The 14,824-nt window shown below is 56.7% G+C and overlaps 1 protein-coding gene across 1 annotated transcript in view; it reads left to right on the plus strand.

The window, feature by feature from the left end:
- LOC130024603 (CAP-Gly domain-containing linker protein 1-like) overlaps positions 1–14,065 on the plus strand; it is a 58,452-nt gene extending 44,387 nt beyond the window's left edge. The window contains 1 exon segment of the mRNA XM_056115309.1: positions 14,000–14,065. Coding sequence (XP_055971284.1) covers positions 14,000–14,065 — 66 coding nt within the window.
- The last annotated feature ends 759 nt before the right edge of the window (positions 14,066–14,824 follow it).

Raw genomic sequence — 14,824 nt, forward strand, 5'->3', positions numbered from 1 at the left:
GTTAGTCTCAGCAGGAGGAGCCCAGCCCCCCGTCCAGGCACTCCCCGCTGTCCCCGTGTGCGGGGTGGCGCTGCATGCTACGCTGGATACCACTTCTCCCAGCTGCCCATTCCTCCACGGTTCGCGCAATCAGTTACTCCAAATGAGGAAGAAGGACCCTGGTGTCGCACAGGCGAAATGCTCACAGGCCGCTTGGCATTCGTCCTGGCCCCCAGTGACACCATCCTTGCCTAGGTAGAGGCGAAGGTCAGCTGGAGGCCTGACTCTCTCAGGGGCACATGACACTGTCCCAGTTTTCCAAATACTCTCTCAGAATTAAGATACCTATGGGATACCTACACGAGAGGTTTTCATTTGATTGATGCTGGATTATATGACGCCTATTACATGCTGGGTTGAACGGTTTCCTTGGCAGTTCACCCACGGGGTTCATGACCCCAGTCTGACCCCAGGACACTGCATACACACTCTTTGTGGATGACAGTGAATGTGCTTCCGTGGCCAGTAGCACCCCTTGCCCTGACACTGTTTTTCTTCAGGCCACGGAATATGAGTGTGGTCAGCTATTGCTAACTGCAAGTTTTGTTTGTCCAGAGTTTGCAAATGACTGTTGTTTGCTGTTGGCCGTTACTGAAATTGCTTTTACTAAAAGAATGGGATGCTTTTCCCTCCCGCAGGCAATAGTTTGGGATGAGTATCTCACAGGACCGTTTGACTTGATTGCACAGTACTCACTTCTAAAGGTAAAAAGGTTTTGGTTATTATTATTTTTTTGAAACTGTCATTCTGGACTCTAGCAAGAGTAATATGATGTTCCACTTCTGGAGTAAGTGGTGTGCAGAGCTGTCTGGTTTTTAGAATCACTGACGCTGTTATGAGTGGTAAATGTTTTATCTTCTGTGGACCTTTTGTTTATTTATTTAAAGTAAAAAAAACATTTTATTTGGTGACCTTTAGGAAGAGGACGAGCGGAGAGAGAGTAACATTTCAGGAGAGACCGTGGGCTTCTCCAAAGACAGAGAGAGCCCCTACACACATCCCAACATTAGAAAGGAAAGCACAAAAGTCCCCATCTCAAGGAGAGCTGCGGGCACCGCATTTGTTCGGCTACATGGGCACAAGCAACTCAGGGGCTCGGGCAGCATAGGAGCCTTCAGTGGACCTTTCAAGGGTGGGTGTGCACCCCCCTCTTCTCCTTGACGGAGCGGCATGTCTTCTGATTGTTACTTCATGTGGCTCCAAGTTTTTCAGACACAGGATTGGTTACTTCAGCCTGAATTTATACACCTGGCTTTGGGGAATCTAAATTTTTATCCTAAAGTGGTTTTGAATTTTATTTGGGGGCTCGTGCCAGGCAGTGCTCAGGACTTACTCCTGGCTTTGCACTCAGGATCACTCCTGGCAGTGCTCAGTGGACAGTATGGGGTGCTGGGGATAGAACCCCGGGTCAGCTGAATGCAAAGCAAGCACCTTAACCACTCTACTTTCTCCCTAGCCCCAGATCTCCTGAGCACTGCCCCAGGGCACCTCCTGGTGGTGATTCTTAGCACTTCGATGAGGCTTGGCGCTGTGGTGGCAGGGATATCCCAGGCCACTCCAGTGGCCTCTCTTGGGATGCACATGGAAATGTTTGAGACCCTTGTGGTGCCAGGGGGCGAAGTTGGCAGTCATGTGTCAGGCATGTACCATAACCCCTGCATTCTCTGACTCAACACTAAAGTCTACTGTGCTTTGGAGTGGGAGTGTTACAACACCTGGGTTTTTGTTGTTTGTCTGTTTTTTTTTTGGGCCACCCTTGGCAGTGCTCAGGCTTATCCCTGGCTCTGCACTCACGATTGACTCTTGTTGGTGTTTTGGGACTGTGTGGGAGGCCAGCAATCCAACCCAGGCTGGCTGCCTGCAGTGACTCCAAGTTTGGGTCGGCTGGTAAGTTTTAGGGGTTCTGTTCACCATTTGTATATGTTCTTTCCTAGGAACATGAAATTTATGGCATCCAGAACAGTAAGTGAAGTGACATCATTTACTAATAGGTTAGCTGAGTAAAATCAATCTCAAAAGTGTCTGTTTTCGAAGGTGCGACCTTTGTGTGTAAGTCAGAATACTTGAAAATGTCAGGCACTGACTTTCAGCCCAAGGTTAAAGCGAGCTCGAGCCAGGACACCATCGGGGAAACCGAGGTGAAGGCCTTGTGCGGAGGGCCATGCGGTGTGCAGCCCCGCTGCTCGGGCCGCCCAGGGAGGCGTGAGGAATAGAGCGTTTCTGAGGGGTGCCTGGGTCTGAGGTCAGGGGGCTTTGGCCCCGGATGTTAGATTCTGTAGCATTTCAGATCTGAGTGGGGGCTAGGAAAGCTCATGGGGCTAGTGCCAGGCGCACAGCCAGCACTCGGTTCCATCCGCGCTCCTGCCTCATCGAGTGAGCACTGAGCCGGGAGTATCTCCTGCTGGGATACAGTCTGAGAAGTTTCCCACAGTCTGATTCGTGTCTTTTCTTCAGAACAGGGAGCCCTAGGCCGCAAGAGGGGTAACTCCGGCGCCTTCAGGAGTGGCCCTGGCCGGGGGCTGGGGAAACAGCCCTGGGGATAGAGCCCCGGTCTGGAAGGACAGGGATGCAGCTAACAGCTAACTCTCTGGGGACACAGAGCCCTGCAGCTGCTGAGTGCTGGCCGAGTCCAGACAGTGCTGTCTATCCAGTGTGCCAAGCTGGTTATCGCAGAGTGGATAGCTATGGCGTGTGTGTGTGTGTGTGTTTGTGTTGTTAGTGTGTATGTCACTGCAGTGTTGAATGCGTGGATCAGTGACAGCGGCCACGGAAGCAGAACAGGACCACACATGGAGGCATTTCCACACAACAAAGCGTTTTCCTGCTTTTTAATGATTATGGGGGTGTTTTCGGTTTGTGTTTTACCAGTTGTTCCGAAGGATAACTTCTTAAGTTGCTTCCTTTTGTGGGACAGTCGTAAGCAGTGCCCCAGGGGCCGTGGGGCTGATCTCGGTGATTTTCTGCTCTGTGGGGTCAGTCCGTGGCCCTGGGGCCACCTGGGCTGTGCCTGGAAGCGGCTGGGGGTGATGCCACACACAGCCCCTCTGGGTTGATTTCTGGCACAGGAAGGGAAGTCTAGGCCCCAGGGGCCGTGAGGACCCTCAGGGCCTGCGACCAGCAGTCTGTGGTTGGCGGGTCCTAGGAGGCTCAGTGGGCTGGGGCTTTTCCCACCTGGAGTGGAGGGTGCCCCCGAGCAGGCGTGGGGATGCGTGGTGAGTCTGGGGCGGGGGCGCTGCAGTGGGGACAGCCCCCTGCTGGCACGTGGGGGTCGCCCAGGCTGCAGCTGACCCCCATCTCCTAGACTGCGTGGAGCCAGGCGCCTCGGGATGAGGGAGAGGCGGAGCCCGAAACCTGTGCCTGACGCTGCCACCAGACTGGACCCCGCGCGGCACGCCAGGGGCCCCTGCCCGCCCCGCCCCGCCCCACCGGAGGGGCCGGACGCCGAGCCCGCTGTCCAGTCCTGCCGCTGCCGCCGCCGCCACAGCCACCCAGCCCCGCGGACAGACGCCTCCGGACGGAGACCCCCGCGCCGGGGGACCGAGCCTGCGCCCCAGGACTCGCGCGCCCTGCGCTCCCCTCCCCGCGGCCTGCCAGCCGCTGCCCCCATGAAAAACGGTCACGTGGCCTCGGGGTGCGCCTCGCTGGGCGCCGGGGACTGGGGTCCGCCCCGCGCGGGGAGACGGGCGCCGGGGGTCGCTGGCCAGGAGTCGCCGGCCCTGCTCCGGCCCCCGCCAACCAACCTGGGGCCACGGAGCTCAGGCATCCGGCTGGAGGCCCCCCAGGGACCGCTGCGCGGGCAGCGCCCTCTCCTGCAGCTCCGCAGCCATGGGCGGCCCCTGAGGGGCGGGCAGGGAACCCCCGGGACGCGGGGACGTGGCCTGAGGGAGGCGCTGCTGGGTGCGGGTGGGCGGGACTCCCGCGCCAGGCAGGGCCGCGCACCTGTGCAGTTCGCACGGCGGCCAGCAGAGGGCGCAGCGAGCTGCTCACTGGCCTGCTGGGGCTGCAGGTCAGTCCCTCACTGGGCAGGACCTGGCGACAGCCAGGGGAACCCGAGGACCCCCTGAGACCGCTCCCAGGAGCCGGGGCAAGGGGGGGGGGGGAACATGCCCTCGCAAGGCCAGCTGGCAGTGCAGGGGACATGACGACAGGGCGCCCTCGTCCCCCCCTCCCCCAGCTTCCCGGGAGGGTCTCTCCAAGGGAGCAGAGGCAGCGCTGTGCCCCGGCTCTGCTGGGGGTCTGGGGGGTCTGTACAGCCCCCTGGGAGCGCTGAGTCTCGGCGGCCTGTGTCCTGGCTCGGTGGGGCACCCCCGGCGCCCCTAGCGGGACGGTGGGAGATGAGGGGGCATGGGGCCCTGGGGTCAGAGCTGGGGGCTCTTCTGCTTCCGCATTGGGGTCACAGAGACCTTGGTGACCTGGGCCCTCTGGGCTGGGGCCTGCCTGAAGCCCCTGCTGTAGCCTGGGCGGGCGAGTCTTGGGGGCCATCCCAGCTGCAGCAGTGCTTGGGGACCATGTGGCGCAGACCCCTGTGCTGCCTCTCTGCCCCCATGTTCTTGATTCTTTAAAAGAAGCGTCTGGGAGCCAGAGACACTACAGCAGACAGGGCACTTGCTTGGCGTGCAGAAGACTCGGGGTCGAATCCCGGCACCCCATAAGGTCCCCCTGGGTCTGCCAGGGGTGGCCCCTGAGCATCGCCAGGCATGGCCCCAACGGTCCCCGTCACTGACACTGTTCATTGATTTGCTCGAGCAGGCCCAGTAACGTCTCCACTGTGACAATTGTTACTGTGTTTGGTATATCGAATATGATACGTCACGGGTAGCTTGCCAGGCTTTGCTGTGCGGGCGAGATACTCTCGGTAGCTTGCCGGGCGCTCAAGAGAACCCGGGTCGCCATGTTGGCCGCTTGCAAGGCAAACACCCTTATTTTGGATCACACCCGGTAGTGCTCAGGGCTTACTCCTGGCTCTGCACTCAAGAATTACTCTTGGTGGAGCTCAGGGTCCCTATGGGAAGCCTAGGATTGAACTCAGGTTGGGTCATGTGCCAGGCAAACGCACCTGGGCATTTGGGCCTCTCCCTCTGCCCCCACCCCCAAGAAAGACTTTTTCTCCCTCACTGTCAGTAAAATTTCACTAAACTTCTGCAAGCATCAAAGCCTGGGACCCTCCCCCCGCAATAGTTCTGGGAGCCATTGAGCGTAGGTTCTAGGGCAGTTGTGCACTGGCCTCTCTCTGGGTTGATTTCTGGCACAGGAAGGGAAGTCGAGGCCCCAGGGGCCGTGAGGACCCGCAAGGCCCGCGACCAGCAGTCCGTGGCCGGAGGGTCCAAGGAGACCCAGTGGGCTGGGGGTTCCCGGGGGTTCGCACCCAGCCGCAACAGCAGCAGGGCTCGGTGGGGAGAGGAAAGTGCCCCCCCCTCATGACCAGCCCCCGCGGCCTGGGGGCACAGGTCCGGCCACTCCTTCAGGGAGAAGGGGATGCAGGAGAGACCCCAGACCTCGGGGTCAGAAGAAGCCGAGCCCGTACATGCCTCACGTACCTTTGAGCTTCAGTTTCCCCACCTGGAGTGGAGGGCAAGCCCGAGCAGGCGTGGGGGTGCGTGGTGAGTCTCGGGTGGGGGCGCTTCAGCGGGGACAGTCCCCTGCCGGCATGTGCGGGCCGCCCGGACCGCCGCTGACCCCATCTCCTAGACCGCACGGAGCCCCGCGCCCCCGACGAGGGAGACACAGAGCTCGAAGCCTGAGCCCGATACCACCGCCACCAGACCAGAACCCCGTCCCCCCCCCCGTGCCGCACGCCAGGGGTCCCCGCCCCGCCCGAGGGGCCGGATGCCGAGGCCACCGTCCAGTCCTGCTGCAGCCTCCACAGCCCGGGCCCCGCGGACAGATGCCTCCGGACTGAGACTCCTGCGACCCAGGACTCGCGCGCCCTGCGTTCCCTGCGACCAGTCCGCCGCTGCCCCCGCCCCCAGAAAAGACGGTCACGTGGCCTCGGGGTGCGCCTCGCTGGGCGCCAGGGGCTGGGGTCCACCCCGCGTCGGGGAGACGGGCGCCGGGGGTCGCCCACCGGGAGGCGCCAGCCTTGCTCCGGCTCCCGCCAAACAACCAGGCGCCACGGAGCTCGGGCATCCGGCCGGAGGCCCCCCAGGGACCGCTGCACGGGCAGCCCCACCTCCTGCGGCTCAGCAGCCACGGGCCGGCCCCCGAGGGGCGGGCAGGGAACCCCCGGGACACGGGGACGCGGGCCTGAGCGAGGCGCTGTTGGGTGCGTGTGGGCCGGGACACCTGCGCCAGGCAGGGTCCAGCACCTGTGCAGTTCGCACGGCGGCCAGCAGAGGGCGCAGCGAGCCGCTCACTGGCCTGCTGGGGCTGCTGGTGGGTCCCTCACTGGGTAGGACCCGGCGATGGCCAGGGGAACCCGAGGACCCCCTGAGACCGCTCCCAGGAGCCGGGGCAATGGGGGGGAACATGCCCTCGCAAGGCCAGCTGGCAGTGCAGGGGAGATGACGCCAGGGCGCCCTCGTCCCCCTGCCCCCAGCTTCCCGGGAGGGTCCCTCCGAGGGAGTAGAGGCAGCGCTGTGCCGCGGCTTTGCTGGGGGTCTGGGGGGTCTGTACAGCCCCCGGGGAGCACTGAGTCTCGGCGGCCTGTGCCCTGGCTCGGTGGGGCACCCCCAGCGCCCCTAGCGGGATGGAGGGAGATGAGGGGGTGTGATGTCACTTTTCACGTGACCGCAGCCTCACGTGGTGGCGGGGCCCAGCGGTGAACCCGAACGTGCTGCACGAGTTCCTGGACATGTGTGCGGGCAGCAAGCTGAGGGCCGGAGCGGTCAGCGGCCTCTGGGTCCGGGAGCGCCCCCCAGTGTCGGCAGCCCCGAGAGAGGGGGTGTTGCGCTCCGCGCACCTGTGGCTCGGCTCTGGGAAGGAAAACAGGAGCGACCCAAGTCCATCTCAGCAGGACGAGCACAGCCCCGCGTCCAGGCACTCCCCGCTGTCCCCGTGTGCGGGGTGGCACTGCATGCTACCCCGGGTACCACTTCTCCCAGCTGCCTGTTCCTCCAAGGTTCGCGCAATCAGTTACTCCAAATGAGGAAGAAGGACCCTGGTGTCGCACAGGCGAAATGCTCACAGGCCGCTTGGCATTCGTCCTGGCCCCCAGTGACACCATCCTTGCCTAGGTAGAGGCGAAGGTCAGCTGGAGGCCTGACTCTCTCAGGGGCACATGACACTGTCCCAGTTTTCCAAATACTCTCTCAGAATTAAGATACCTATGGGATACCTACACGAGAGGTTTTCATTTGATTGATGCTGGATTATATGACGCCTATTACATGCTGGGTTGAACGGTTTCCTTGGCAGTTCACCCACGGGGTTCATGACCCCAGTCTGACCCCAGGACACTGCATACACACTCTTTGTGGATGACAGTGAATGTGCTTCCGTGGCCAGTAGCACCCCTTGCCCTGACACTGTTTTTCTTCAGGCCACGGAATATGAGTGTGGTCAGCTATTGCTAACTGCAAGTTTTGTTTGTCTAGAGTTTGCAAATGACTGTTGTTTGCTGTTGGCCGTTACTGAAATTGCTTTTACTAAAAGAATGGGATGCTTTTCCCTCCCGCAGGCAATAGTTTGGGATGAGTATCTCACAGGACCGTTTGACTTGATTGCACAGTACTCACTTCTAAAGGTAAAAAGGTTTTGGTTATTATTACTTTTTTTGAAACTGTCATTCTGGATTCTAGCAAGAGTAATATGATGTTCCACTTCTGGAGTAACTGGTGTGCAGAGCTGTCTGGTTTTTAGAATCACTGACGCTGTTATGAGTGGTAAATGTTTTATCTTCTGTGGACCTTTTGTTTATTTATTTGAAGTAAAAAAAAACATTTTATTTGGTGACCTTTAGGAAGAGGATGAGCGGAGAGAGAGTAACATTTCAGGAGAGACCGTGGGCTTCGCCAAAGACAGAGAGAGCCCCTACACACATCCCAACATTAGAAAGGAAAGCACAAAAGTCCCCATCTCAAGGAGAGCTGCGGGCACCGCATTTGCTCGGCTACATGGGCACAAGCAGCTCAGGGGCTCGGGCAGCATAGGAGCCTTCAGTGGACCATTCAAGGGTGGGTGTGCTCCCCCCTCTTCTCCTCGACGGAGCGGCATGTCTTCTGATTGTTACTTCATGTGGCTCCAAGTTTTTCAGACACAGGATTGGTTACTTCAGCCTGAATTTATACACCTGCCTTTGGGGAATCTAAATTTTTATCCTAAAGTGGTTTTGAATTTTATTTGGGGGCTGGTGCCAGGCAGTGCTCAGGACTTACTCCTGGCTTTGCACTTAGGATCACTCCTGGCAGTGCTCAGTGGACAGTATGGGGTGCTGGGGATAGAACCCCGGGTCAGCTGAATGCAAAGCAAGCACCTTACCCACTGTACTATCTCCCTGGCCCCGGGTCTCCTGAGCACTGTCCCAGGGCACCTCCTGGAGGTGATTCTTAGCAGTTCGATGAGGCTTGGTGCTGTGGTGGCAGGGATATCCCAGGCCACTCTAGTGGCCTCTCTTGGGATGCACATGGCAATGCTTGAGACCCTTGTGGTGCCAGGGGGCGAAGTTGGCAGTCATGTGTCAGGCATGTACCTTAACCCCTGCATTCTCTGACCCAACACTAAAGTCTACTGTGCTTTGGAGTGAGAGTGTTAGAACACCTGAGTTTTTGTTGTTGGTCTATTTTATTTGGGCCACCCCTGGCAGTGCTCAGACTTACCCCTAGCTCTGCACTCAGGAATGACTCTTGTTGGTGTATGGGGATGGTGTGGGAGGCCGGCAATCCAACCAGGGTTGGGTGCCTGCAGTGATGTCTGAGTTAGGGTCGGCTGCTAAGCTTTAGGGGTTCTGTTCACCATTTCTATGTGTGCTTTCCTCAGAACATGAGGTGGAGAAAATGTTCACACTCAAAGAAAGCCGCTTGCAAGCAGCGGATGTTAAGAATATCATTTTTTTCATCAGACCCCGGCTAGAACTGATGGATATAATTGCTGAAAATGTGCTTAGGTATCTCAGAACTGATACATGGTCCATACGGAATCATTCCTCTAGTGGTTTTAGTGCTCATCAGGACACCTTTGCTTGCCAGTGCTTTAAGAAGTGGATCTTTGGACAGATGTGAGAGTGTGTCGGAGGAGAATGGGGGGTCAGGAGTAGGATAGTCTGCAGTCAGACAAGGATAGATCCTCGGAACCCAGTGTGGTCCCCAAGTCTTCCAGGAGTGACTTCTGAGTGCATAGCCAGGAGTTATCCCTGAGCACCTGCAGGTGTGGCCCAAAAACTATAAATAGAGAATGGGAAACTTTGTGCATTGGGGCTTGGGGAGGCAGGGCAAACCACAGAAACCCTCTCTCTCAGGACAGTAGGAAGCTCCGGCCTGTCTCAGTAGAAGGACCCAGATTTTTTTATAAAAAGAAAAACAGCTAGTGGTTCTTTTTCAAGTACTGAATACCATATGCTCAAATTTCATAAGCAAAGTCAGACGAAGCTGATTAAAATTTAATGCTGCAGCATCTATGGAGGAAGTGCACCAGCCCAGTCTGCATTATGTTTGATCGACGTGGCCCCTACGGACGGACTTAAAAGCATGCGGGGTATTTGCGCAAGATCGGGCACGGTGTGAAGCAACCATTTATTTTCCTAGAGACATCGCTTGATTAAATAGAAACATTTTTTTTTCTGCAAGAAACAGATGTCCATTGCAATAACCCTGAGAGGTTTTTGGGGTTTTTTTTCCCTCTTTTTGGGTGAAACCCGGCAATGCACAGGGATTACTCCTGGCTCTGTACTCAGGAATTACCCCCGGTGGTGCTCAGGGGACCATATAGGATGCTGGGAACTGGGAATCGAATCCGAGTTGGCCGCGTGCAAGGCAAACGCCCTACCCACTGCGCTGTTGCTCCAGCCCCAACCCTGAGAGTTTTCATGTCCCATCAATGGCCCAAGAGAAGCAGCACTGCCCCTTGGCAGAGCACAGGTCAGCGGTTTCCAGAAAAAGCATCACATCAAGAGAGCAGGAAAACTCGAAACTTGGGCCGAGTCAGTAGTGGGGGGTTAGCTCATAAGCGTCTCTTTAGAGCCCACTGTGTGTCAGGCACAGGTGGGGCCCTGGGGAGCAGTCCTCGAGTCGGGGCCTCGGGCCAACGCACGGTCCTTCTCTTGCAGTGAAGACAGACGTGGCCCCACAAGAGATTTCCACATTTTGTTTGTGTACCGGCGTAGCCTGCTGTGTGCGCAGCGGCTTAAGGACCTGGGCGTCCTGGGCTCCTTCATCCGTAGGGAGGAGTACAGCCTGGACCTCATTCCCTTCGACGGGGATCTTCTCTCCATGGTGTCGGAGGGCGCCTTCAGAGTATGTTCAGTGTTTGCCCTTTGAACTTGACACTCGTTTCTGCCTCATTTGTGATGGTGACACTCACACTGGCATTTTAGTGATTCCTGGAAGTGTCCAGTTTCTTCCTTTTGGGGAGAGATGGGAGTTGGGCCACACCCAGCAGTGCTCAAGGTTTACTCCTGGTTCTGTGCTCAAGGATCACTCCTGCGCATGCTCGGGGACCATATGTGGTGCTGGGGCTAGAACCCAGATTGGCTGCGTGCAAGACCAGCGCCTTCCCCTGTGCTGTCTCTCCGGCCGCTGCTCCTCTTGCTTATGGAGACCCTCCTGTTCCAACAAATTGGCTTAAAATTGTTGTTGCTCTTACTGAACTCTCAAAAATTAATTGTCCTTAAATGTGTTTATTTCTGGTGTTTCTCTGCTGCTGTTCGATGTTTGTCCTTGTGCCTGTCCCACCCTGAATTCACTGTGGAGGAAGCTTTGAGAGTGGAAGGCAGGACCGCTCCAGCCAGAAATAGTCAAGTCTCTCACTGCGTTTTTCCAGCTAGCCCATTGTGAGTGATTTTGTTTCCATGACTCGCCTTTCCCATTGATTGAGTCTTGGCAAGACCTGAAGACTCTAATCTTACATTCTCATTTTCAAGAAATAAAATTGCTTACATTTTTCATTCAAACTCTTGAGGTTCTGCAGTGTTACCTCAGGTCTGGGTGCAGGGTGTGCGGGAAATTCTGTTTCTCCCACACGCCCGTCCCAGCCTGTTTCCTACTGGTTATTTTCAGCACATATTTATTTGTTTGCTTTGCTTTGGTTTTTGCTTGGGGCCTCACCTGGTGATGCTCAGGGGTTACTCTTAGGGGTCCTCAGGGGTCCATATTTGACTCTTTGATGCCAGGGATGCACCTTCCCACTATACTATCTATCTGGTCCCCCGGAGTTTTTCTTTTTTAAATATTGTCTCTTTCTGAAAGGTTGTTTTTTGTTTGCAAATATGATTTTATATGTTTTGTTTACTATCTTTATGACAGGGAGCACTTCTGAAAAATTTCTCTTTCATAGTGTCATCTTGGCTCTTAGGGGTGCCCGGGCCAGAACTCTGGCTCTTTCTTCTGTGGGGTGAGGTTTCTCCATGCTGAGTCCCTTAAGATAATCTGTAGACCCAAAAGCATTGATTTATTTGAGTTTTCACCCAGTTGTTTTTCCTATGGCACATTCTTCACTGGAAATAGGGAAAATTAGGCATGGCTGGAGTTCTGGCAGGCCGAGTGGGGGACCCCCCCCAAGTGGGTAACCACCACCTAAAGTGTGCAACCCTCAGCCTCAGCCAGAAAGGGAGGGAAAGGGAAAATAAATACTGGAATGAAGGGGAAGATGCAAGGGGGAAACACATCGGCTTGATAATGTCTTCAAAAAACGGCGTACCGGGCCAGAGAGATAGTAATGTGGGTAGGGCACTTGCCTTGTCCCTTGCAGACCCGGGTTCATTCCCTGGCACCCCATACGGTCCCCCAAGCCCCGTCAGGTGTCACCCCCAGAGCCAAGCCAGGGAGTCAGCCTGAACCCGTGCACGGCCCCAACGCTCCCAGTGCCTGTCTACGCCCTCTGCGCCCTCTATCATTGGAAGCTTGTGCAGGTGTGTTTGAGATGCGACTGCTTTTCCCTGCATTCCTTGGGCGTGTGAGTTGATTTGTGGTACTGCTGCTGCTGGTCTCAAGACACGACCTTTCTAGAATGCAGGTGCATCACCAGATTTCCGCGCACCATTTCCCCTCGGCATGTTGGTCTCAGCTGCACCTTAAGAGAAAGAACCTGGGGCTCGCTTGGGTTCTGGGCTGCTGTCACCCAGCTCCCTGTGGGTTTGCTCACGTCTCTGGGCTTCAGCCTGTGGAATCCAGAACTTTCCTGGGCTCCCCTGATGGTCTCTCCCCACCCCAGTCATGAAGCAGGGAGGGGCTTGCATGGCCTTGTTTGGTGACAAGACACAGGCTTGCATGCCCCTGTGTGGTGACAGGACAGGGGCCTGCCTGCCCCTGTGTGGTGACAGGACTAGGGGTTCGCCTTCCATCCAAGCCATTGCAGGTCTGGGAGCGGTCTCTCTGCTCCCTTTCCCAGTCAGCAGTGCGGAAGCGTTGAGGAAGCGGCTTGGTCAGCCCAGCTGAGGATAGGAGCTGTCTCGGTCACACCCAGGGTTGCTTGTGGCCCTGCGTGGGCGGGGCAAGGCCATCCCAACAGACAGACCCGAGACAGGTCGGAGCCAAAGGCCCCACATCCCCCCGTGGATGCTGCATTCACGCCTTCTCTCCCGCCCTGAACCACAAAGGCCCCCAAGCCCACATCACCTGGGGAGCCCCGAGTTCAGGACAGGAGGGACCCACACACCACCAGTTATGACCCTAGTGGCTGTTAAAGAGGAATTCCAAGGGCTGGAGCTATATACATTTGGAGGGCATTTGCCTTGCACGCAGCTGACCCAGGTTCAATCCCCGGCATCCCATATGGTCCCCGAAGCACCACCAGAATAATTCCTGAGTGCAGAGCCAGGGGTATCCCCTGAGCCTCGCCGGGTGGGAGTTGTTAGAAGTGTCTCTGTAGTAATACGCCGTTTTTCAAAATGAATGTTTTGTTTGGGTTCTCGGGGCTCGGCAGGCCAGGCAGGAGCCGGCTTAGCTATCCGCAGGCAGACACAGTTCCCGCTCTGGACATCCTGACCAGTATGTTTTGGACTGAAGTGTGAGGCTGCACCCCAGACTTGGCAGAGACATCCTACGGGATCTTTGTGGATGTTATGCTCACTCTGGGCCAGGCTCTCTGGGAGGTCTCTCTCTCCACCCCACCCTCAGTCTGCACCCCTCGTCCTCATGCCTTTGGGGTGTACGCCTGTTGGCCGCTGCCTTAGACAGTGTCAAAGATTCCACAATGAGGAGCTGGACCAATAGCACAGCAGGTAGGGTGTTTGCCTTGCATGTGGCCGATGTGGGTTCGATTCCCAGCATCACATATGGTCCCGGGAGCACCACTAGGAGTAGTTCCTGAGTGCACAAGCCAGGAGTAACCCCAGTTCATTGCCGGGTGTGACCCAAAAAGAAAAAAAATAAAAAGAGAGTCCCGCGACGGGCACCAGCAGTGCTGCCCCATCAGGTGGAGTGCAGGTGAAGCGCGTTGCGTGATTTTTCTCCTCTGCTCTCTGCACTTGCTGGATGAAGGGATTGAGGCACAGGAGTGATCTTGAGGCCCTGCTGGGGACCGTGTGTGCTCTGTCAGCGCTGCTGAACCACCCTGCTGGGGGGCGCGTGCGTGCTCTTTGCTCTTTCTGGGCCAAAGATGTTTCTTTCTGTCTGTGTGTGTGGACCTTGTGGCCCTTCTCCGAGACCGTGGCTGCCCTCCTGCTGTCCCCTGTGACACTCGCTGCTGTATGTGAGAGAGGCTACCTGCCCTTCTGCAAGCCCAGCGTGTTGTGCTGTGTGGTCACGCGGGCATGCGGAGGCCAGCCTTTCCTCGCCCGCCCAGCAGTGCTCGCCCCCAGTAGAGATGCTGCCTTGAGGCCTCGGTGCTGACTCACAGAGCCTGTGCCCACGCGCCTGGCCCTCTCCCACAGGAGTGCTGCCTGGACAGCGACCAGACGGGCCTGTACCACGTGGCCAAGGGCCTGATGACGCTGTAGGCCTGTCCAGGACCATCCCCTAGATCTTCAGCAAGGGCGAGTGCGCCAAGGCTGAGCCTGGGCGGGAAGGGAGGCCTCTCTCCTACGGGTGGGGTTTGGGGCTTCATCTCGTAGTGCTCTTGGCTCTGTGCTAGGGCCACCAAATTGAGGCTGTCTGCGTGCAAGGTGTGACCCCTGGCCCCTCTGCTGTCTCCCAGCCCTCTTTCCTTTTCTCTTTTCTGTTATTTATCTTTTATTTTCCATCCTTACTCTCCCTCCCTCTCTCGCCCTCTCCCTCCTCCCACCCTCTGCATACCCAGCAGTGCTCGGGGCTCACTCCTGGCAGTGTTTGAGGGATCCTATGTGGTGCCAGGAATTGAACCTGTGTCAGCCACCTGCAAGCCAAGCATCCTACCCACCATACTGTCTCGGGCCTATCTTGTATTATTTTATTGTTCCATTCTTTTCTGTCTTATTTTTAAATTTTGGATTTCCGGGCTCCTTTTAGCTTCATTTTAAAATCCGCCCATTGCTAAAAAGGCTCTCCCTGATTCTGTACTTTGTTCCCAGCAAGTGGCCAATATGCTGATGAGGATGAAGAGAGAGTTTACAGAAAGTCAGAATTCAATATTTCCTGTTTTTGATAACCTCTTGTTGCTTGATTGAAATGTGGATTCATTAACGCCCCTTGCGACTCAGCCGACATACGAAGGACTCATCGATGAAATTTATGGCATCCAGAACAGTAAGTGAAGTGACATCATTTACTAATAGGTTAGC

This window comes from Sorex fumeus, unplaced genomic scaffold (genome assembly GCF_029834395.1).
Source record: "Sorex fumeus unplaced genomic scaffold, SorFum_2.1 ptg000029l, whole genome shotgun sequence".
NCBI classification, from domain to species: domain Eukaryota; kingdom Metazoa; phylum Chordata; class Mammalia; order Eulipotyphla; family Soricidae; genus Sorex; species Sorex fumeus.